The sequence below is a fragment of the Anas platyrhynchos genome, chromosome 7 (assembly GCF_047663525.1).
Source record: "Anas platyrhynchos isolate ZD024472 breed Pekin duck chromosome 7, IASCAAS_PekinDuck_T2T, whole genome shotgun sequence".
Classification (NCBI taxonomy): domain Eukaryota; kingdom Metazoa; phylum Chordata; class Aves; order Anseriformes; family Anatidae; genus Anas; species Anas platyrhynchos.
Genome location: NC_092593.1, coordinates 4,815,750 through 4,841,129, shown reverse-complemented (window position 1 = coordinate 4,841,129; position 25,380 = coordinate 4,815,750). Strand labels below are relative to the sequence as shown.

Genomic DNA, 25,380 nt, shown 5'->3' with positions numbered 1-25,380 from the left:
TTCTCACATTCCTGCACTACATCCTATTAAAAGGCTTCAGTAAGTGAAGTGCAGCAAGCCCAAAGTGCTGGTTTACTACTGGTAAAAAAAAAAAAAAAAAATGGCAACAGAGACAAACCAAATGAATCTTTCCTGTGCCTGATGCCTCTGTGTATCTGTGTTTTCATGCTTTGTTTTTTCTTCCGCCTTTCCAACAACAATGTTGGAAAAAGGTATTAGAGCAGAAAAGCTCTAATTATTTTAATGTTCTCCGATCAGCATCTCACATCAGCAAAAGAAAACATTTCAGACCTTTCTTAAGAGTTGATTCAGGTTGTTTCTTTTGTTTACATTTGTCTTTAAAGGACAATTCTCTTGTTTATTGTTTTGCATAAGTTTCAGACAAAGAAAGTCTTTGGCTTTGCTCTTCGGGGTTAGATGTTTTAATTTGGGCGAACAGAGGATGGGTAATTTAAATTACTTTTTTTTTTTTTTTTTTTTTTTTCCCTCTAAAGAAAATGCTCCTTCACAAATGGCCTTTGCTTTTTTTCCTTAGTCAATAAATCATGGGAGGCCCCAACCTAGTAAACCTGCCTGGGACTGATGCTTTATAAGCACTTTAGAGTAGTAATTAATCAACGTGCCACTCTTCAACGTGGAACATAAGTAACAGGGAGCTAGACAGGTAATGTTTTCTACAACAAGATAATGGCAGAGCAGTGCTGGGTGCTGTTTGCAAGCCCCTTCACCAGCCCCAGGGACATGGGGAGATGCAGAGCCAGGGCATCACTGCTCTGCTCATCGGTTCCCAAACTCAACGTTGCGGGTGTCTTTTCAAGAGTAAAGCACAGCACGGTCAAACCATGGTCCTATTCCATTGCCACCTAATGGTGTGGTTACTGCCAACAGTCCTCTGCTGTGATGTGGTCTTGCTCCACTCTGATTTCACTACAGCGGGGTCTGGAGCAGGTTGTTACTCAAAGCCTCCCTTCTGAGGACCTATGCATGCAAACTTGCAGAATGCTTATGTTGTTCCCTTCATACTTAAAAAAAAAAAAAAAAATTAAAAAAAAAAATTATTTAGGCTTGACTGAGGCATTCTTCTTCCATGATAGTGGATTTCTACCTATGTGAGGAAAGAACAGGAACACTTGAGAGTAATTGCTCCCCCAAAGTGAGTAAATTTAGCCTTTAATTAGGTCTCTTTCCTTCGTTTATTTGATATTTGTGTGTTTATTTTCATTGTTGTAAACAGACTACTTAAACGGTGAACTGCAGGGGGAAAAGGCAAATATTTATGGAAGAATTTACTGGAATCGGGTTATTTGTTTTATGCCAACTGCTAGCCTCAGTCAGTAGGAATATTATCACCTTTTGATATGTCTCCAGTAAAATAGCACTCTTTACCAATATCTGGTTTGATTTAATACTGGAAAAGGAATGCAAAACTTTTACATTTCAGCTATTCTTTATGGTATTTTTGCTCATGAAACAATACAAAGAAAGCAGCTCTTGACAAGTCACATTTTTCCACACAGTGATCTCTTGTTCAAGACCTGTGAGACTCCTGTAATTTCCTTCCCATTACTTTCAATGAATTCCATGCACGTGAAAGGGAAAATGGATAGCGGAGCCTGAGTGCCTGTATCACCCACTGCCTCGGTACCGACAGCAGAACGGAGACTTACCGGGGGATTCTTTACATTGCTCTGCTGCTATACATTAGCTTTAATCTTCCACTGAGCAAAATACAGGCATTTTTAACAAAAATAATGAGAGCTAGGCCTTTGGAGACTCCATGGTATGGGTCAGATTTACCTTTTGGTATCCTGATGTAAAACACTGAGATCAGAGGAGTTACACCAATGTGAAACAGGTGTGCCTACGCACATTTATATGAAGAGAGACATATATTTCCTTTCATTTAACAAACATATATAATTCAGACCTTAACCTCTACCAAAATAAGCCTTTCTTAACTTTCAGTTGCTGTTTCTGTCAGGGTTTTCACTAGCAATATCCCATCAGCTGTAGGTAAAGAAGACGATCAGAAAACCAACCTTAATGTCTGCACAAAAATCAGCTCCCCGGCCTGGCCATATGAACATCGTGATATCCAGGCACTGCAACTTCACAACAAACATCTCTTCTCCTTAAAAAATGTGAGCAACCACAATACACGCATCCATTTCATGCGAATCACATGCACGGCTTTAGCTCTGACCTAGAATGAATTAACTTCTATTCCCAAAGCTATATATACAGTGTTAAGTTATCTAGGGTTAATTTGCTGGAAAAAGGATTACAACCAAGTGAAGTTTGTGTGTCTCTGAGAATTACGGTTTGGTCTCAGTTGTTTACATGTAGGCATCGGAAGAAATCTGGTAGCAACAGGGTACATGGAAGAAGAGGGAAAGGGTTACAGCCTCGAGTTTCCTGAGAAGCACAGCTTGCGGTTCTGCTGTAGAGAAGGTTTCTCCATCTGGCAAGCCTCCTGGGATGCCAGACTGGAGCAGCCAGTGTGCAGGAGATGCCCAGGGTAGACCTTCCCCAGCCGTCCCCTGCTGCAGCCTGCCCTGTGCTGGTGTCGGTTCTCTCGCCTCTACCCATTGGGCTCCATCAGTCTGCTCTGAGACCCCAACCAGTCCCACAGGGACTGTGCAGGGATGGTGGCTGTAGAATCCGTGGGAATGCCAGGGTGGAATATCGGTGTGCCCAAGTAGTGTAGGTCGGTGGGTGAAGGAGCCCAAGCAAACAGGTTGGAGAACTGAGGCAGCTGTCTGAGCAGCAAAGGGAGCTCCTTGGGTGCCTGCTTGTACAGACTGAATTAGGTTATGGGAAATAAAGGGATGTGCTTCTTGTGTTGCAGTGAGACGTCTCTAAACTGTGTGAAATACGGTGACTGTAGTTGCCGTGAATTTTTATTTACCGGCCTTTTTCCTCTTCCACCACGCTCTCCAAACAGAGCTTCCAGCGGCATTAGTGGTAAAGAAATCTACTTAAAAATAGCTCTGCTTCAAGAAAGGGAAGGCTTTAAGAAACTCCATTGTCTGTTGAGGAGTTGTATGACATGTCTGGAGACTGGATTGTGCCACACGGTGCAAAGTAGCCCTCCTTTCTGCCCAAACTATAAAGGATCCTTAGCTATAGCATTTCTGATAATGGTCTCATAATGTGTGTGTGTGTGTGTGTGTTCTCTGAGGCATTCATTTGGCTGGCACATTGGAAAATGGTTAACACAGTGAATGTGGGGTGTCATTTTTGTAGTGGAGAATGTGTGCCAGAAGAATTCAACTGTAACCACTAAATATTTGCTTAAAAATAATTTTAACCATCTGGACTCCTTTTTTCTTATTATTCTTATTCTTCTTTTGAGGTGGGGTGAGAAGGGAGCATTTTAATAGGAATGATTTGTGGTTGCAAAATGAATTTGGTTAATTTGGTTACCACCCCCATTTATATGATGACTACAAATAGTCCCTAACATCTGAAGTTTTAAAGAACCAGCAGATTTTTCCCTCTTGAGCTTCAGAAGCTGGAAACAAACTTACAAAAGACAATAAATTGTTCTTGATGGAATAAATAGTTTGTGGGGTTGCTATTGTTCCTCTTGACAATACACTAACATGTGCTAATGGAGGAAGAATTGAGGAGCTTGCGTAGCACGGGCCCCTCTGCCAGGCGAAATTTTTCCACTGTGGAACGGGAGTCAGGTTCCCGGCTAGTGGGGCAGGAGCACAGTATGGGGTCTCCTGCACCCGGGCACCTGCTGAGCACCCCACCACAGGGACACCCGGGGGCCTGCAGGGACCTTGAACACAACCTGCAGCTATTGGAGGGGCTTCGGAGAGGGGCTGCCTTACGGCTTCCCCTTGGCCACAGCAAGGAAGCTTGCTAAAAGCAGTGTTGGAATAAAAGTTTTAATTTCTCCAATACTTAAAGAGAATTTTATTTTATTTTATTTTATTTTATTTCATTTTGGTCTTATTTAAGAATATTCACTTTGATTTTTTGTATTCCAGTGAGAGATTATTTTGGTTCTGCATCCAGTCAATAGTTAAATATAGCCGGTAGATGTACACGTATCTATGTTCTCTGTCTTACCTTAGCACATGAAATAAGTCTTTAGTGAATCCTGCTACAAATACATCCATTAAAAGATTTGTATACTACTTGGAAATGCCTACTTCTTAACATCTAACTTTGTACGCTAATAATGTACTAGGAAAAAGGTGCAGAGGATAAAATAAACTAAGGGAAAATAGGTAAACTTGCAGGTAACTCTCTCTCTTCAGTATCTCTCTGAGCCACTTTTCCTGCGTGTTCTCATACACTGCAACACTGGTTTCATCCAACTCATTGTACATTAGGAACAATTTAGTATCATTTCATTTAAAATATGCAAGCTTTATATCGTGAGTAAATGTGTAGCCACAAGGTAAAATTAAAAAAATATATTAGTCTCATCATTAAAAAAAGCCTTTAAAGTTTCCATTATCCATTATGTCAGGTAGCAAATATCTTCTCAATGTAACTCCAGACATTAAATCTGTCAAGAGGCATGCAGTAAAATAAATGTCTGGGATACCTTCATAAACAAAAATCTTATTTCCATAATTCATACAGCTGGCTGGCATTTATTGGCACGTCAGGTGCAATGGGGACATTTCAGGAACATTAACATGTACAGCATCATTTGTCAACAAAGCAACAATGTAAGCAAATCGTTCAGAACTCATACAGATTTACAGCTTTCTCTGCCAGCTGCTAATTACGGTGTGCTCTGCCTATTTGGTATGGTCTTTTTTATTGGAAAATGACAAAGGGGTTATGGTATCCCAGTTTGGAATATAGATGCGCTTTTAGTAATAATATGAGTGGTAATATGACTACACAGCCTGGAGTTTTGATCTAGTTGCACTAGTCTTATAATTGACCGGTTTTGATTGATGAAGGACAAAGAGAAATTCACAGTGATATTTACTTACTGGTATAAGTAACCTCGGCAAACAAAGAAATAATAAAATATCAGGGAGCAAAGAGAAGTATCTTGGTTTTAATATTGTTGTGTGTTTTTTTCCTACTAAACGTGGCAGAGAAAATTCACTCCTTGCTGAAAACCTGATCTGTTTATCGAGGAGTGCTTAGCAAGCCCTGTACATTGCGAACACCCTTTGAATGTTGCTGAGCCTACTTTGATAAGTAAGAATCAAACTTTCCACATCTTAAACAATGTAAAGGTTAAATAAAAGCCGACAGTACCGTATGTAAGGACCAAAATATGTGTTAATTATCTGCTTTCAACATTCCCTGTGTCTGTCTATCTGCATTTCTCTCCTTTCTTATTTGTTTGAGTGTGTTTCTGTCTGTATGTGCTTTTCCAAGTTAATGATGGAAAGTCAGCTCCACTTTTTATTTTCAGGCTTTGGCCAGTTTGCATTTCAATCTCATAAAAATATAATTAGCGGAGCTTTATGCTTCAGATGTATAAATTAAATATGCTTTCATAATTATTATACCTGTTATTCAGCCAAAGGTAAGAGGATTCTATTAGCTAACTACGTATTTAGACACCTAATAAAATCCCTTATTCAGTTCTATTTCTTAGTTTCAGTTCATGAACAGTAACCACCATTCTGAGTTAAGATCTTGACCATTTAATTTTTAAGAAAAAAAGTAATTAGACCATATTATGGATTAATCCCTTGCCAATTTTCATTTTTTAAATCAAAGTAATTTTAGACTTGGGAACTACATAATTTTATGCAAAGAAAGTGTGTTTTGCCAACCTTATTAAAATCTTTAAAGACCATATTTTCTATAGGCTTCCAAAAATTATTCCACAAAAATGTGTGGGTGCACCCATCTGTACACATGAATGGGCAGTTAGGACCATAATTATCCAGTTTTGCATGTGCAAATGTAGGTGTTTAAGCACAAATTAGCTGACCCACAGATTCTGCTGGTGCATTTTTGCAAGCTGATTAATAATATTTCCTTGAATTCCACAATATAAATTGAAATCTTCAAAGGTTTATAAGGACAGTAATTGCATTTCTGTAAAATATCTGAGATTACTAAAGCCATTTAAAATGTTACTGATGCAACAGTAAAATGAGGTATAGTTTAGTGCCTGTATTTGGGTGCTATTTTTGTTATTATGACTATATGATTCTTCCAATGTAATAAACTATTGGCTCCGGCTCCAGAGCGATTACTGTCTGCCGCTGCTGCTCCAGAAGCAAAATGCACATGTTCCTGAAGGAAAAAATACAGCACCAGGATTATAAAAAAAGATGACCATCAATCTAAGCCTGTGTGAGCAATCGTAGCTGCTGCCGAATAGAAGTTATTTTGTATTAGAAGCAATTTACCCATCTGGAAGAACAAAGACACTCGCAAATGTTTAAGTGACTGACTTCTAGCAGATGCTTAAAGAAAGTTAAAAACCTGAGTGCTTCTGAGGAGGCTGGCCTTGATTTTCAAATATAAAACAAAAATGTTGAAGAGCTCTTCTGAATGATGCAGAAGTCACAGGCCCCTTGGCTTCATGCTCCCCAGCTGCTGATGTTCAGGCCCATCACCACCAGGGCAATGGTGTGGGAAGGGTGCAGAGCTTCTTCAATGACACCTAGAGCAGCTGCATCACCTCGGTGCTAATTGTGTGCCTTTTCTGTAAAAGCAGGCCGTCTGGAAAGGGGTGAGCTATGGGAAGAGCCTCGACAGGGGCTCTGTGGGGTGAAGGAAGAAGCTGGGGGTGAGGAGAAGGGATGAGACGTGGGGCATTTAGGTTGGTGACACAAGTGGTGGCTGTTTATATGGCAGAGACACTGTGGATATGAGGTTCTTGTATCCTGGGCTAAATTGTGTCTTTGGGATGTTATAGGGGTCTTGGGATACTGAGAAAATAAGTATTAAATACAGAGCTTTAAAAATAAAGGTCAATACACCTGAAATTCACAATTACCCCCAATACAGTACTGAAATGTGAAAATTCTACTGAAATTCTTCTAGACCAAGACCGGCTCATAGAAAACTATCTTTATGCTGTCATTTAAGATTGCTTGAATTTACTTTATTTGTGATTTTTTTTCATTTCTGTTCATATACTTGTACATTTGAAGAGGAAGTTTAGACATTCCTTGATCCATAGAGATTGCTTTTCTTCCTGCTCCCTTTGATCCCACTTGCCTAATAATAATGGGCATTATCTTATATCCATATTTAATTTTATTATGTCACTAGTATTGCAAGAAAAGGATGTTCTTTTCAAACATTGTAATGCATTTAGTATTTCACTAGTCATCAGTTAAATCAATTTTTCCCTTTATTGGATCTGAATTATAAATCAACTAGTCATTGTATGGGATACTGTATATGAATGTACAGTATATCATTATGATGTATCCTATAATAATGTCTCTTAGACATGAAAACTAAAGATGGTGGTTTAAAGTGCTGAGAGAGAAGAAATTGGAAACATCTGTTAGTAGGAAGTAGAGAAGACTTTTCATTAAAGTTTGTCAAGTGTATTTGATAGGAAGAACACACTGGGCCATATCCTGCCACCCCTTACATCCATCCAGCCCAGCATCCAGCAAGTTATTTCTATCTCGGGTAGCAAATCTCATGTTATCGGAGACAGCAGAAAGCCAGCTTGCTGCTTTGGGTAAGGCACAACACAGCAGCTCAAGAAATCTGAGACCCGGGGCAGAGCGAGGATTCACAAGTGTTGTGGAAAAAGAGATACAGCATATTTCAGTACAGCCTGTCTTGGTTTTCACGTATGAAGGGGTAACAAAAGCTGTGCTGCTCTTCTGCAGAGTATGTCAGCGAATTCACTAGTGTGGAAGAAGCAGTGTGGGACTGTTTGGGGTAAAAACTCTTTGCTCTTTTCACTTAGCCAATACCTGCAACAAGAGGCAGTTGTAGAAAAAAATAAAATAAAATAAAATTATATATATATTATATATATAAAATATACATTTATTTATTTTGAGCAGGTCAAAGACAAAATATTGCATATTTGGAGGCATTCACTTAGCAGATTTCACCACCTACTACTTCTACTGTAGAAAAGCTGGCAAAACAAACAAACAAAATGGTTAAAAACGTTGGAGACGGTGTGTTTTAGCATCACTATACTGCAATACATTTCAGAGGACACAACCACACGATTACAGGAGATAAGAAAGGGCACTCTGCATGTTCTCAGAGCCATCCCCTTGTGGTGCTGTGCACAGCAGGGTTTGGGCAGCGCCACAGCCCCATCCATGCAAACCCTGCTGGGGCGCAATGCTCACCTCATTCACTTCCCGTTTCTGCCTGTTACTAAAGACACACACGCTTTTTTCCTTGTTCCTGTTTCTAACTTTATCACTGCTGGGTCCCAATGTGAAATGCCTCCTGCATTCCTCGGAGGAGTACCGTGAGTGCGGCGCGCAGCCCTCGCAGCCGTCCAGCTGCAGCGCCTCTTGCTTGTGCCTCCTCCTGCAGGTGTAGCAGCTTAAAAGCCAATATCTTGCCTCACATTGGCAATCTTTTCACATTTCTTCCTGCGCTAAGCTGTCTCCGAGCCCCATTGTTTCCATGATGATATCCAGAACTATGAAATCAGCTGTAGCGGACGCAGGGCCCGACGTGAATTACCCCCGAGTCAATAGAAAACAGAATATTGCTTATTGATTTGGTCTAGCCCGTTGTGTAGTCAATGGAGAACAAACTAATACAAATAAAATGAATCAATTGGAAGCTGGCTGCGGGCCCCAGTGAGTCATATGAAGTAGGTTTCTGATATCCTTTATCATCACGCACAGCCAGCGAAACAAGAGTGCTACTGTCTTCTGCTGGCGCAGAGACTTACCTCGGGCTATTCTGAAAAAATGCTTTTTTCTTATTTTTAGACCTGAATCAGCCCATGCTAGCAAATGTATTCTTGTGAATACAGATACCACTTTGTTGCAATGCCCATGGGAAGGCGGTAGTGTAACCTGTTTGGATGCAGCTGCAGACCACCTGTAGAGAAAGTCAAATTAGGGAGAGACCCCACTGTTCTTTGCATTAATGCTTTTTGTGCTGCGGCTCGCCTCCCCGCGCCCTCCCCCCCAACGTAGCTTTCCCAACCGGGGAGAGAGAGAGCACGTCGTAAGACCTTCTGTCCCTTTAAGGCACGATGTGATTGAAAGAAGATTTGAAAGACTGTAAAAACTCCCCCGTCACCAATGAGTGATGGCCTGCAAAGAGTCCCAGCGCTGGTGGGGTGATTGTTCCTCCCGGTCTTCTCACAGGTTTGGGATCGTTGTGTTTGGGGTTTTTGTTTTGCTCCATTCCTTGCGCTTAAATACATATTCAAATCTCCCTCGAGTAATCTGCATTTTAGAGGAATCTTCTAAGTTTTGAGTGAAAAAGTGGTTGTCGAGAGCTAAAGCCCTAACTTAGTGCTGTTGCTCCATTGTTTTGGAATAAAAGACCGGGCAAACAAAAGAAAATGGAACAACCCAAAGTCGAATGCCTGCATACCCTGCATATCCACATGAAAACGGGTGTGATCTCACTGATCCTACTTAATGGTGCAGGAATGTCCTTGCACACAAGTATGAGTTCAAAACAGATGGGTAGTTAAGCACATGAACCAACCGTTTTGGGGAGGTTATGGGTCTCTGGTATGAGAAGTTAGTTCTGTTATCTCAGTTGCAACTGCTTAATGCTCCTGGTGTTTGTAGCTTCTCAGTAAATCAAGCCTTTTTTGTTGTTTACCAGGTAGTATTTTGTTGCATAATGATGCAATGTTCTACCTTATGTCACATAAAATCTGTCTGCACTGAAAATTCCAGGGAAATACTTCTCTCCACCCCATTTCTTCACAGCCGAATCCAACTGCTTTACTAATTGTTGACGTACTAGTTAACACAGGCACAATTTGTAGATGGCGGCAATGTCATAAAGCGTTCCCTCATTTTAAATTCCTTCCTCTCGGTGGTATCAATGTTCACAGCAAAGACACTGATGATACTGAATTTAATTGGTATTTATGCGTAGGGTCATGTGTGCTCTCCAAGAAGTTTCTGTGTAACTTTTCCCTAATTGAAATTAGATTGAAGTGTTGCTGTGTACACTGCGACTTAATGGTGACAACGTTGAGCCAGCTTCGAAGCTCAGATGCATGGCACGCATCCCAAGAAATCTGCTATGATGCTCCCACATACATCTATGCATATTTTTATGGTACAAGAGACATAAGGTGTGGAAAAGGAGCAGTCTCTTTAAGGGGGATGTGGCAACCCTATCTGCCAGTCATCTTGCCTCTGCTGTTCTATTCCTTTTGCAGCCATTCTGCCTTTCTCGTATCTATAACGTCTTTACGTACATCTCTAATGTCTGTGCAGCAATTAAAGTCCATAGGAAGGTAAGAGGCCGAAAGACTAATGGACCAGTAATACTGCATACAGCAATACAATGGACCAGTGGTCCAGTGGTCTTTTGGCCTTTCACCTTCCTGTGGATTTTAATAGGACCAGTAGTACTGGTCCATTGTGGAAATGCTTTCTGTCTCATTCAAGGATGGGTTGCTGGCAGATGAATGGTCATCGTATCACCTAGATAACATAATACACAACCAACATGGTCTGTGAACCATTTTGAGAACCAGCCTGGAGCTCCCAGCTGCCATGCAATGCAAGGACGTAGCACTGCCGTTGGTTATAGGGCAGCCTCACCATGACATACCTGCAGCCCTGCCTTTCCACTTTTCTCCTCTGCAGTGCACAGGCAGCCCAAGTAGAGCCAACTTCTCGCTGCTAGAAGTGTTGTGACTGGGAGCTGGATTTATAGCGGCTCATAGAATTGCAATGTGTAATAACCAACGTCCTTGAACGTTTTTCATACGCTTCTAAGTGACTCTTTAAAAAGCATTGGTTCTCCTTGTAAAAAGCATTAAACTTTTTAAGGAAGAAGTAGTAGTCTACGCTAGTAATCATCATGGTGCTTTAAATACTAGTGGATAATTAGTGACATGAATAAATTAAGTACATTTCAGGTATAATGGCAAAGTTGAGGAAAATCGCCAAATATTAGCAAGGCTCCAAAATCCAGCTACTTTGCGTTGCATGCTGTTTTAATGACTGCGATTTTAAAATGTGCATAATTCCAAAGAGATCACATGTTTCACATAATAAAAATTACTGTGACATAAAATATATATTTTCTTAAAAAGTACTTGTAATATCAAAAGGACTGTGAAGTATTAGCCATTTAATACAAATTTATCTTTTCTTGCAGATGATTACATTTTCATTTTAATTGCTCACATTTCCCGTTCTGATCTCAATGTTTTATAGTAGGCAAGACATGCCACAAAGAAAAAAAAGAAAAAGATTTTATTTGTTAGTTAACAGTCTTCAGAAGTCCTAATTTGGCCAATGTGTTCTGCTGCAAAGTCTTGGAATGCTGTCTTGCAGTTTCAAAAGTGATCTTATTTGGCTTCCCAGAAACTATTATGCCTGGAGGATGCCATGAGAACAAGGGCTGCCTTGTTAACAAGTAGAAAACTCTCAAAAACAAGATAGGATCCTGATATAAATCATAATTTAGATGCACAGAGCTATGTTCACAACCACAGTAATGTAATTCATTTACATCTAGTTATTACTTATCTCCACCCGAACTACTAAGTTCAGGAATGCAGCTGCCTTGTGCCTTGTGACTCGTGGGGGTTAGGGAAGAATGACATCACCGAATTTAAGCACATTACCATGCTGACATAGTGGCACCTTGTTTTCCCTTCCGTGGATAGAGCGAGGATTGTGTGCTACCCCCCATTCTTCCAAAGAATACCTTTTTTCCCCTTTCAAGCAGCTGCTATATGAAGGGTTGCAAATGTCACTTCAACTAATGATGAATGATGCTTGACCCTTGGACCTGTTACTATGAATTTTATGCAATGCTAAATTAATATGAAAGATCTCTGCTAGAAGACTTCAGCTATTATGCATGCAGCATAAATGATATGTTAAACAATCCAAATTTTTTTCTCATAACCATGGTAAAATGCAGAGCTGCTTTAACGTTTTGATGTGTATTTCCACTTAAGATTAGTATCTTTTAGTTCTAAAAATATTTTTGGTAAGCAAATCAGTTTGCGAAAAACATTGTCAAAAGGGCAACTGGCCCACATGTCTTTGTTGTTCGCGTTTGAATATAATTAATTATGTAAAGCAATAGTTAGTGGGAGCTTAACAATTAGTAGAATCTGTCAAATAGTCACACGGAAATTACTAACTAATTGAACTACTGGTCTTTTATTGTTGCAGGAAGCAGTACAGAGTGTCATTCTTTTATCTGGGAACTTTGTTATTATCACACATCACATTTTTTGAGCAATATATGCTTCCTCGTAGACTAATACATAAATAACCCTCCCGGTAATGTCACAGTGTGCAACAGTGTTTGAAATAAAAACACCTGTTTTAATTAGTATTCAGATTTGCGTGGTTAAAAAATGATAATCCTCTTGCAGCTATATGACATTTTTAAAGCTTTGAATTTCCATCTGTATCTTATATTATGATGTTTCAGGATTGTCGTGAGTTAATTATGTTAACTTCGGAAACATTGCTTGCATTTAGAATGAAAAACTTCAGCTTGAATAGCCAGGAAAGCAGATGCTATCTTTCTTGTCAACTGCTTTGTTGTGTGTTGCCTTGAAACTTTTTGTAAGATGCTGTATCCAAAAGGAAGTATAAATCTCCATTTATTTGAAATGCTGCCCTAATCTAATCAATATTTTAATGTATTTCTTGTGGGAGGGACCTGCACAAAGTCTCAAAGTCATGAAAATCTCTTAATATTATTTAAAGTTGTCATGTTATTAGAAGTCCTTTCACAAGACTAATTTGAAAGACAGAAAAACTCTATGCATTATCAAGTCTTAAAATCGCTTGGAAGAATATATTTTCTTTCATGAAATAGATATGCCTGTAATTTTAGGTGCAATAAAAAGAATTGGGAATGTTAGAATGAGAAGGCACATCAAGATAAACCCTGCAAAAGAGAAGGAGAGGCACAAATAAGAAGTTAATGCAGTGAATTTGCATCAGGTTCTATCACAGCACAAGTGGAAATGCAAAGCATGGCTGCGTGCGGAGAAACAGGAAAAGGTGTGATGCCAGAAATGGCTCCTGGGGTACAGCAGAGGCCACGGGGGGTGGATGTGGGAAAGGGATGGCATTGACTCACCAGGTTTCATTACACCCCTTCTCCTCCAGAGAGGAATTACAAACATTGCCAAGAGTGCCTCCATGTGCCCGGGGCATTGATGCATCTTCTGGGTGAAGCTCTATATGCGCACATCGCACATGGGATCGCACGTGGCGTGATGGAAAGGGGGATGGATTTACATTTTTAAGTCCTCACTGGCATTGAGATTTCAATCTTTTGGTTAAAAAGACACAGGCAAGAATACCCTAGAGTTGGGGAAGCCAAAGACTCAACCGATTCTGTGTATGTAGCTTTTAATTCCACTCATGCTGCAGTTGCATGTGTTTCATGAGCAGCTTTGAGCATAAAGTTCATGCTTTCATGTTTAAATGTGTAACATTTGTCTAATGAAAACTGTTTTCATTGTTGTAAAAATTTCACTATTTGTAAGCAGAAGCCTAAATGCACAGCCTGATGTAGCCTGGATCAGGACACGTTTTAGCATCAGATCCTCAGATGGCGCGGCTGCAGAGGGGACATAGCTCTGGAGACATTGATGGATTTGTATCAATAAAGTGCATTTCCTGAGAACCATCCCCATTCAGGGTGATTCTCAAAATGCATTAAAAATATTTGAAAATTCATGTTATTATTAGCACTATTATTATCAAGGGACATTTCGTTAACATTTGAAAGTCCTTCAGTGCACTTGAAGATATATTTGTTTTACCAACTTATATAATCCCCTCCTGTTTAAAGTTTTGTTTTAAACACATACAATTATCATCTCATATGCCCTGATTCAGTAAGCACTTAGAAGCATTCCTATCTTTAACAGCATAGTTAGTCCTGCTAATATCCAGGGAATGGAATTAGAGCTTCAGATATTAGCAAAAAGTAATGCAAATGTGAATTAAGCAACATGGTTTTGAAGTAAGTTGACTGAGGATTTTTTTATTTCTTAGACTGACTGGAAAAGTTTGACAAAAAAAAAATCAAAGCAAGCATTACTGATATTAATAATTATTAAAAAAGTGTATAAAGTTGAATATTTTAGGCTGGTAGCTAGAAGGAATTAGGCACTGAAATAACCTTCCAGTTAGCACAGTGAGGAAAAATCCAAACAGCTCTTAGAGCCATCACCAGTGCAGGCAGCAGTGTGGTACCTGCAGTGCCAAGCCACCATGTCCGATAGCCCAGGATACCCACAAGTGGGATACTTGCGTTTCTCTCTGTAAATATATTTCATGCTGATCATAGAATGGTGTTGGTTTGGTGCTTTGTTTTTGTTTTGTTTTCCTTACAGTCTTAAGCTTTATTTGGTACTAGAAATCTTCAGCATTTACCAGTTAAATAAATTATATATACATATATATAATACTATATATAGACATCTAGAGTAAGAATAGTATTGCTGTTTAGCGTGTAACTCATTAACTAAAAGAGACAAAGTTGCCTGTATTGTAGAATTTGACCATTTGCAAGCAAATGCATCACTTGGGTGTATCAAGTTTGTATTTCATACCTAGTGTAACTTTTCCATACAGACAAACCTAAGTCTAGCTACTGGAAGCTCTTACTGCCTTACTGTCTTACTGTCTCTGCAGGAGCCTACACAAAACAACACTGATATCCTCTGTCCTGTATGGTGTCACACACCATGTAGTTGATAGCTAATTGTCATTCTCGGTAACACTTTCAGGCAAATTTTCATGAATTAAGCCAAGGAATATGAAGCATAAATTATTCTTATGACCCAAGCAGAAGCCTGGATTCTCTGGCTTATGTTTTTCAAGACAAATCATTTTATTTTTAATCAAGAAAGTAAGCAATGTTTAAAAGGCAAGGTGCGAGAACTGAAGTGGTAGTTTGAAAGTACTTAACAAAACTGTCCTTTCTTTTTGAATAACTTGAATAAAGTGTCTAAATGACCTCTTCCTAACCAGAAGAGAATATAGAGAAGAAATTAAGCTTTATTGGTAAATTAAAGCCCAAATCCCATGGTTGATGGGAGATATGGTCTGTTTGAAATAGTTACAGTTTCAGACTTTCTCTTCTACAATCAGCGGGTGGAGACCAACATAATCCAATTAATTGTAATTCCCTTTTGTGGCACTGGTACAGTGGTGAATGATATAGTAAGTCCATTGAAGTCTTATCTCTGGTCAGATAATCCAAATGGATTCATATTATGAAACAGTCCTTTATAAAAGTTCTGATGAACAGAAGTGTTTTGACTTTAGTGAACCAAAAGATAAATTCTATACAAAATAAAATGTTTTGTCCTTGACATTTACAGAGCTTCTATATACCTGATTGCATGTAAGAATACTTCTTTCAACAGGCTTATTTCAAAGAGCCCTTTCATTAAAAAAATAATTATAATCCAGAATTTGTTCTCTGGACCTGCTATGAACCGGTGTTTGAGAACAGCTCAAGTAACCTTTATTCTTGTAAACAATCCCATTGAAATGAATGTGATTAATAATGTAAGTAATATATGGGCATTTTGAGAATCAAGTTTGTGTTTCCATTTTTCTAAGAAAACAATAAACTAATAATTCATTGATAATCCTTATAACTGCAAACAAATATATATGTATAAGTTTCTTTTTGGCATTGCAAGTGGACTAGGGGAATTGCTTGACTTTAGCTCAGGCTTTGATGTATTTACATTTGGAAGTCATTTACATAAAGGAAGTCATAATGATCTTTATTGTTTTGTTAATTTTTTCCTTTGATTGTTGAAACTCACTGAAATAAGGCACCAGCTTATTGTTATTGGGGTCAGTCCCAATAATATATTTGGCTATGTGCAGAAAGTAAGGGTTGGGTGGTATGCTTGTTTTTTGAACTGTTTTTGTACAGACCCTTTCATTTTAACAGTCACTGGAGACAGGGCTGATTTAATGGATCAGTAGTCTGATCCAGTGCTACACATTTTGTATTTCTCGTTTCCTTTAAAGTTGTCCATAGTAAGCCCACGTTACGGCAGAAGTGTTTTCACTCGCAGCATGTTAAATCTCGTATTTACGAAAAGATACTGAGATACCATTTGTGGGAGACAACACACTAAACCATATATTAACGTCAGATCTTTTCAGTGTCTCAAAAACACTTTTTTTTTTTTTTCTTTTCTTCCCTTAAATTGTTTGGTTGAAATTTAATACAAAGAATTTTTTACCCTTTGGGGTACATTACATATAAAATAATTTATGACCCATGAATCACAAGAAGGCAGTGAATTAGGTTTCAGATAAGTCTGCCAAATATTACAAAACATTGTGTACAGATTTTTGGACTATGAAAAGGCTTTTGACAAGAATGGAAATAGAGGCAGTGTTAGAAACCAAGAAGGGGAAGAACAGAAGAGCTATATGTCAGAATCCTAAAGCACTCTGAGTTAGTAGTACAATTAAAAATATAGGAATATGAACATATTTTTGAAGTATGAAAATTGGACAGAATCATTGTCCAATTCCTCTTTGTATTATATCTTAAAATATAGATTTCTGGATGCTGATACACACAGTTCTGATAAAAGACCTGAGTGTAAATGGAAGAAAAAAAAAAAAAAAAAGGAAATAAAAAGGGAAAAAAATAGATTGCGGAGGAGCTTACTGGAGAGCAGTTGCACATGCCCCCCCCAAAAAATAAAAAATGTTAATAACAGATTTGGGATTGGTATAGAGATATTTACCTTGACTAATATATGTGCACAATATATGACTAAGTAAAAGCAGAATTCAGAAAGGACTTTTGCCTTTGAGCAGTAAAATGTATTATGAAAAGTAGGTTCTTTATCTAAGGCAGTATTTGATGTTAGTGTTTTGCAGTCTAACATATATGAAACAGAAACGTCCAACTAGAAAATGGAATAAAGCCCATTAGCTGATGCAGAGGAATGAGAAAGACAGTAGTCTGGTTGAGGATAATAGAGAAAGAGGGAAGAGCAAACAGAAAGAAAAACAAAATAAAGTGCACTTTGACCACTAGGAAACAAACGAAGTTACCATGCAATAATGTAGCAGAGTGGATTAGAGGACAGAATCTTACCACTGTAAGACAAATGTAATTTTCACTCCACATAGCTATTTAATTTCTGTGAGTTGCACAGAGTCTGCCAAGCTCCATCCTCGCACTCGGGCAATGTTGTTGCTCTGACATGGAGAAGCCCCCGCACTGCGGGAGGGTAGGAGCAGGGTGGGAAGTCCTCCGTGCCTTCCCGGGTGCCTTCTTTTAAACCCACGCAGGTGCCCCAGTAGGTCTGTAACACCAGAGAAAGGACAAGTTTGGCCCTGCAGGGTTCGGATGCTCAGGCTGCGTTTGCCTGCTCACTCTCTGGGTTATTGAGTCACCTCCGAGCGGCTCACCGAGGTTGTGGAATTGCAGACAGGTGGTCTATTTATTCTTAGGGAGCTTTCAGCTGCATTTAGAGAGGAAATATTCTATATTTAAAATCAATCTTTTTCCCATACGGAATAGTTGATTCAGTTAAACTTAATGAATTTTAAAAGTACTTGTAATTATAATCCTATTACAGTAATTATTGCTTCAAATCACAATGATTGAAAATCCTGAGTTAGAACTAATAACGCTGTCATCTAACCCTGTAGCAGGTACTGGCAGTGAATGGTGCACAGGAGTACCGTAGAGATAATACCTGTTTCTGGCCACCAAACGGATTCTCCCCCCAGGACCACTGTCGGGTGTGATGCCGGCAGTTGCAAACAGGGTAGAAACTTCCCGACGCGACGGAGTCGCTGGCTGGCCATGCTCCTAAACCTTTGAACTGTTTTGCGTGCCTTGGTGGTGTACCCTCACTGAACGGGACCTTTTCTACAGAAACAATGAGATAGTTCATCCCTCTCGTACTCCGCAGACTTCTGTGGAATTATGCGGGGATGAATATGACCCAGTGTGCCCAAGTACAGAAATCTTTTATTTTTCTGGCGCAGACGGAGATTTAAGTTAGCAGTGCTTGGTTGTTCCAGCATGCCCCCAGGTCAGCGAACTGTCATAGCAGAGAACTGGCATAAACAACACTCTGGATGCACATAGAGATGTTCTGCTTTTTAGCTTAAGTTGCTCAGTAATTTGCGCCTGGGCACCATGGAAATGGGCCCTCCGATAATAAACAAGTGCTCAGGCATCATAACATCATGGTTTAATTTTCTGCTTAAAGAGTTCTCCGTTTTCCACCACCAGAGAAGGAGTCATACGTTCAAGCTTTGTTTTGCTGACTATATCCTTGATAATTTGGTAGCATTGGATGGATTCACCAGAACTGCTCAGAAGCACGCTGCATACCATATTTAGTGATTTGCTTATCTGTCATTTTCTTTGATTTGTTTGAATGCTCTTGGGAGCAAAGCACCACGTGCTGGCTGCAGGCAGGACAGTGACCTCCCAGACCTAGCAAGGGAGTGAGGAGAAAGAGTTGTTAGCAGGGAGAGAGCTCACAGAAGGCTGGCTGAATGAGGACAGCATTGTTCTGCACGAGCTGAGGCTTCTGCTCTATTATTTAATCCAAGTTCTAGCGAATGTATGCACTTTGGAGTGTGCCTATAAAATGCAATGTCAGGCCAGGATTTACTGGAGGAGGAAGTGAAGCATCATGTGCTGCATTGCCAAGGGGTGAGCTCCTTGTCATATGATAAGCAAGAGCATTCACCACCCCTCAGCAGCCCATCCCTGCCATGCCTCTGGACATCTCTGCGCTCTACTGCTGCTCTAAATTGACTGCTATCACTTTGAAAGAAGTTTGTTTGCTCCTATGTAACAACAGTTTGCAAAAGTTTTGAGATCCCATCATTCCTGAAAGCTGCTATGTCTCTGAACTAAGAGATAACTTCTCTGGTAAGAGAAGTTCTGGCTTGTAAAATAAAGGTAACGTTATCAAACACACACCTTTCAGTGTATAAACCAGTATTTGTGTTGTCAGTCATGAGAGCAGCCCTCACATGAGGAATGAATGATGCAGTTGGGTGTTGAAGACTAATGCAAGTGAAGCAGTTCTGCTTATGTATGTTTTTTCTTTGCTACTGAGGAGCATGGATAAGCAGAAAAATATTTTTTAAGAATATGTCCATTAAAAAAGAAAAAAAGAAAAAAAAAAGACATCTTCAACTTGGACAATAAAGAGGAATGACACACAGTTTGTCTTTCCCTAGTGCGGTGCAACAGGATTTTTCTTTCCCTTCTTCAACAGCAGGACTCAGTTCTGGAGCTCTCACCAGTAAACTGCCTGTTGGGATGAGTGAGTCCGGCCAGTTTCCCAAGCTTTCAGTCAGCTGGGAATGCATTGTGCACACCCAGCTCTTCTGCAGAGACTTTGATGTGAGAGGAATCATGTGAATTAGTAAGCAGTGTTGTGCAGGGCTTTCTCTGGGGGAGATCCCAACCAGGATATCCACCAGCCCCTGGGATGGAGACTCCAGTGCTCTGGGATTTCATCTGACGGAGCTGTGGGGCTGGGGCTGGTCCCCAGATGCCAAAAAGCTTTTGGTGGGCACAGCCTCCATGAAAGAGTAGACTCTGCTAGCCGTGCTTGCAGGAAATCACTTTTCACGTGGTTCAGAGTAATCCGTGAGACCAGTTGCAGGAAGATGCAATACCCAAAGTGAACCATGGCTTCTGAACCTGGGCATGTAGTGGCAGCATGGGCAAAAGACAATGTATGGCTGGGAAAATTCTCGTATAAATTATCTTAAAGGAAAAAGGAATAAATAAGTAAAATTCAGCAGTGTTCTCACAAAATTGCATTTTGCTTCTAGAGACAAATCTACAGACAAGGCAGCGTATGTGGTTAGAGAAGCCATATCCATTTTCTTTCAAAACTGAGCTTTCTGTACTGCCTAGGTTGTTTTTTGTATTTTCTTTGTTTTGTTTTTAGCTGATCTTTCCTTAGCTGATCTTCTTCCTTTCTGAACAGGGGTAACCTTACAATGCTGTGTATAAACCAGAGGTGAACTCCTCCTTGGTTCAATGGCAGACATTGCAAGTGCCATTAAAAACGTGGATTGCTGAAAAGACTGATTTACTAAGAATTAGAACCCATGCTTCCTTCACAAATGTATTGTACATCGATTTGTATTTTTTTTAATAATAACCTTGACAGGTGCCTGCACTTTTTTTTTTTTTTTCCTTAGTGTGGTCTTTATATTTTCATCCTAAGTATTAGCATAAATTTTATGGGATTTTCTGGGCATATTTGTGTCTGTATCTAAGATATATGATATCAACTGGCAGTGATGGTTGAACTAATCAAATACTACTGACAAGTTAAAGCAAATTTTTAGGACTGTGAGATTTTGAGCGTCTTCCCAGATACAGTATCTCCTGACTGAAAGCAGTCCTTGACTGTCAACTTTAAATATCAGATTTGAGACTTAATCTTTGTGTAAGCAAAACACCCCAATAAGAAATATGTCTGAGTAAAGCCAAAAAGTCAGGTCCTCCCCTTAAACCTAGCCCAAAATGCGTGTGTGTGTTTGCTTATGGCCCTATTGCCTTGGTATGTGAGCAATTCCAACCAGTGGGAACCAAACGAGAGTCTTACACTGAATGGACTTCTATTTTCTTTTCCTTTTTTTTTTTTTTTTTTTTTTGACTTGGCATTTGTTCCTCCTAGCAAACATTTTTAAAAACTCTCTTATAGCTAGAGGGAAAATTGACACCCTTTGCTTTCACGATGATACATTCCTAACACGTTTCCTTGAAGAGCTGGAAATGGTGCAAAAATCTGGTAAGATAAGTCTTTGCAAAGCCTTAGAAGTCAAGCATTCCACTTTAGACATTTAAGACAAATGCATGGCAAAAACAAGTTGTGTTTTTTTTTCTTTTTTTCTTTTTTTTTTAAGGTTTCTACTTAAAGTTCTGTGCCAAAGCTACAGTACTTATACATTTTCTAAATGTGTTTTAAGCAATAAGTTGTACAACATTTTTAGAACATGTGTTAAGCTATTTCTCTAAGAATGAAGCTCTTAACAAAACATAAGCACTCTGCATGAGATCTTAGCAGCAAAGTGCTTAAAAGATAAAGTAAGAATTGGTACCATGGGAAGAACACCAGCTGTAGAGCACACAGGTCCATTATGAGAAGTATGGTAGTGGGTAGGGAGAAAATGATTTAATCAGGAGTAAAACCAATTTTATTATAAGGGCACGCAGGGGGTGTGGCACCATAGTGAGAGGGACATTTCAAAATATCTGACAGATTTCAACAATGTGAAAACCCACCCTGTTCTTTAAAGTGACAGTAAACCCCATCAGGTCTCTCTTTTTGATGCTATTGTTAACAGTTGACTGTTTAAAGCTGGCCTGCTAAGTTGCTGTCGATCTAGTTCAATAGTGTGTGGCAAAATAAAAGGCTAATTGTTGAAATACGATCAATCAAATATGATCTCAGAGTCTAAAGAAGATCCCCTCTGCTAACTCATTTGAGATCAAATCATTACTTTTATGATTGAGGTAATGCGATGGGGGGGGGGGAAAAAAAAGCACGCGAGACAACTAAATAAAATGCGCAAGTATGCCTTTGTTCCAGCTTTGTCTCACGTTACTCCAAGTTAAGGAATTGGGTCCATTCCTTTATTTGTATACATTTCCCAAATCCAGAAATTTAAAAAGCCTTCAGTAATATTTATTACATAAAAGTTGAAAGATGTCTCCATTCCGAATAATATTTTTTCTGACCAAAAGTAAACTCTATAGTGAGAAAACTATTGCATTGAAGTACCAGGGATCTGGAGTTGTGGGTGTCCATGTGTCTCCAATAATTTTACCATTTTGTTTAACAACAGTTCACTAAAGAGGCTGCTCTTGAAGCCAACTGAATTGCTAAACATGAAAATTCAGTGACATTTAGTAAAACATTTCAGGATTATGTTGCTTCAAATTAAATTTGTACAGTAGTTTTCATGGTTGGCCCTTGATTTACATTCAGACAGAAATTTTCTAAAAATGAGAGTCACAGCACATGTATAAAAAGCGAATTCCATTTTTGGAGCAGCAGAACTCGAAGAAAGTGTGTGTCATTTTAATTTGGTCTAATAAGGATTTACACTTTCTGAGAGTTTTATATGGATTATGATCTCATTGTTTATTCTGTTCTAATAGTATCACACTTCTAGAATAAAAAAGGAGAAAAATAGAATAATCATCCAATCTTGTTTTATTTTTTATTAGAAACTCTATTTTAGCATTTAGTTTCTTTTATATTTAAATTCCTTAGCTCAGTCAAGCTTCAAAAGAAAACATTTTTTTGTTTGTTTGTAAAACAGTTTTGTAAGCACTTGTGGTTTGTCTTTAGTGTGTTATCATTTTTGACAGCTTTGCATAGCCTAGGTAGGCCAACAGGGGTCTGTCTAATATTGTTGCTGGGCAAATCTTCCTCCCAGAGATGAAAACCAAACAAAATATTTTTGAAGCAGTAAGAAGGAATTAATATCCTTTCTCTCACAGTACTCTATTCCTTGCTGACATTACATTCAGGCAAAAAAAGGAGAAAAGCGTTACCCATTATTCCCTTGTACATAGCAAGGCTAACACATGTAAAGCAATAACTCATTTTCTATTGCCATGTTTAGCATATGTCTCCTGTTGGCTCAGCAAGGCCTTTAGGCCGGTCCCTTGAGCCGGCCATCATTGGCAACTCTTAGCCCCTCGGCCTCAAAACCAAATAGCTTTGAATCATGTTGAGCTGTGATGCTAATTTTCATACTGATGCATTATGGGAATAAATGTATCTGACATACTGTGTCAATGGTACTGTCTCTTTGTGTCTCTTGTTTTTTGTTAGCTGCATTCCTACAGATGGTATTCCATTGAAAATGTTCTCTTCCTACAAAAAAAAAAAAAAAAGGGGGGGGGGGAAACATGCACAGCACCAAACCTCTAGGTGCAGAAGGCTGTTAACGGTTGCTGATGATAGTAGGCAAACATTAACATAATAATTAGTGTCTTGTAATTGTTTCATTAAAACCAGTTGTTCCATTTCTCCTCGTGTTTTCCCAGAAGAGAAGCTGAATTTGGACGACAGCCAGTGGGAGGACATCCACGTTGTCACCGGAGCACTCAAGATGTTTTTCAGAGAGCTGCCTGAGCCGCTGTTCCCATACTGCTTCTTTGAACAGTTTGTGGAGGCGATAAGTAAGTACATCAGATACAGTAGAAGCTAGTGAAATAGCCTGTTATATAAAAATAATAATAAACTTTAAAATGGAAGAACAGAGGCATCTCAGATCTGACTTACCTTCCATTATCCATGATCCTGTCTTTTTATTGTTTTTGATTGCATTTTACCTCCTACAGCATTTAGTTATTTAACTAGAGGAAAAAAATATCAAACTATTGAACTATAAATTTTATATATGCAATATTACCTCAGTGCCTAAAATGGTTTAGGAAAGGAATTAAAATGTGTATGTGCTCAAAATACGCTTGGATGATAATCTATATATCCCCAAACACAAGGAGAGACTAATAATTGTGAATTATGTTAGAAGGGGCTGTCGTTATGTTAATCAGAATGAAATGCATGTGTTTTGTTCCACAAGGTTGCAGACTCTTGCCTTACAGTGATCACAAAAAGAATGCAAAACCGATCGTGTTCTACTTTTCATATCTACCTTTGCTTCATTTTTTATTTTTTTAGAAGTCAGCAGGCAGCAGAAGTATTTTCAAAGTGCAAGGCACTTATTCTGTTACATGTCTCTGGTTTATATGCTGCAAATCCTCTCTGTATTTAATATTTGCAGGTGCATTTTGTAAAACTGTAGCAGCTTGGAAAAACTTGCCTCAAAAACAGAGTGATTTGGGTTTTACTCCCCTTGAAAATGGGGAGGGGAGGAGAAGGGGGGAAGAGATAGCTTAAAGGGAAAGGGCCAAGTAGGAGTTTAATTAAAAGTCCAATAGAAAAAAAAAATGCCAGAAAAAAAAAAAAAAAAAAGAAACAATAAAGAATAAAGTACTTAGAGATCCGTTTTCTGAATGATGGGCATGCATATTTGCCATTACTGTTAATGAGAGCTGTGTGTGCACATGCGCAGCTGTCAGAGAATATGAAGCCCTTAATGTACGGCTCACTTTGATTTTATATTCATAAGAGTCTTTAGTTCAACTAAAGCTTTTCAAGACCCAGCATCAGATATAATGAGGTTAAATACATCTCACAAGATCTTTCCCTTCTCACTTATTTAGAGATGCAGCGCAGTTAAATACACAACGTAAAGAAACACATTACCTGGAAGTTTTCTCTTGTCAGCTCACTTCTCCATTCAAAGCACACAGAAACTAGATGGAGAAGGTTCTCCCTCCAGCCTAAGTTCCTATTGCACAGTCTCTGCCATGCTAAGATGGGCAAAATAATAAAGATCTTCTTACTGTTGAGCTTCAGTTTCTGCAATGCATTAGGATAAAATACCATTTTGAAGCACCAGCATTTGAACATAGCCTTCAGGTGGTTCCCATCCACCAGCTACCTCTTCTCAGGAAGGAAGAGACCTGGTGCGCTTAGAGGATGTGTTCAGTTCATGGGGCACAGCCTGGCATGCTGTTTGCATCTCTTCTTAGGCACATTATTCCACAGTCAAGCATTTAATAATTTATCCTCTGCCTTTTTCACTTTCTCGTCCTGGTAATCCGGTCTTCTGGACCTAAATATAGTTTTTGTCCCCCCTTATCACTACTTCTTGTTGCCCTTTGGAGTGCGCCTTGGCTCAGCCAACCCTGCTGTATTCTGAAGAACATTATCACGACACCATGACCTCATCCTTCATGCTATCTTCTGTTCTCACCCTCATGCTACCATCCAAGTTGGGGTGATATGAAATCTTTTGGTGGCCCAGTGGGGAGTATTTTGACAGTAAAAATAACAGGTAACCGATTAGAGACTTGTGAAATAGAGTTTGAAAGCATGTCGGGAAGAGACTCTTCCCTAAAGCATTAATATTCATGAGTGAGAAATTAATGTCCCTTTCTGCTATTTGAACTATTATTAATTCTTATTATGATTTTGAGAGCCATTATACACATTGATAGACTAATGAACAGTCATTTATAGAAGGATTTTAAGACAGTTTATTCCTAGGAAGAAAATGCTAGTACTCTAAGACATTCTTTGCACTGTTTCAAATCCCTAATTCTTGTTGCTTTCTTTACGGCACATCAGGGTGACTTCTACCTAATCCAACTGTCTAATGTAAT

At 39.0% G+C, this 25,380-nt stretch overlaps 1 protein-coding gene across 4 annotated transcripts in view; it reads left to right on the top strand.

The window, feature by feature from the left end:
• ARHGAP15 (Rho GTPase activating protein 15) overlaps positions 1 to 25,380 on the top strand; it is a 332,166-nt gene that overhangs the window by 247,021 nt on the left and 59,765 nt on the right. For all 4 annotated transcript variants that reach the window (XM_038182038.2, XM_072040669.1, XM_038182039.2 and 1 more), the window contains one exon: positions 23,191 to 23,325. In XM_038182038.2, the coding sequence (XP_038037966.1) occupies positions 23,191 to 23,325 (135 nt within the window). The remainder of the gene's footprint in view (positions 1 to 23,190; positions 23,326 to 25,380) is intronic.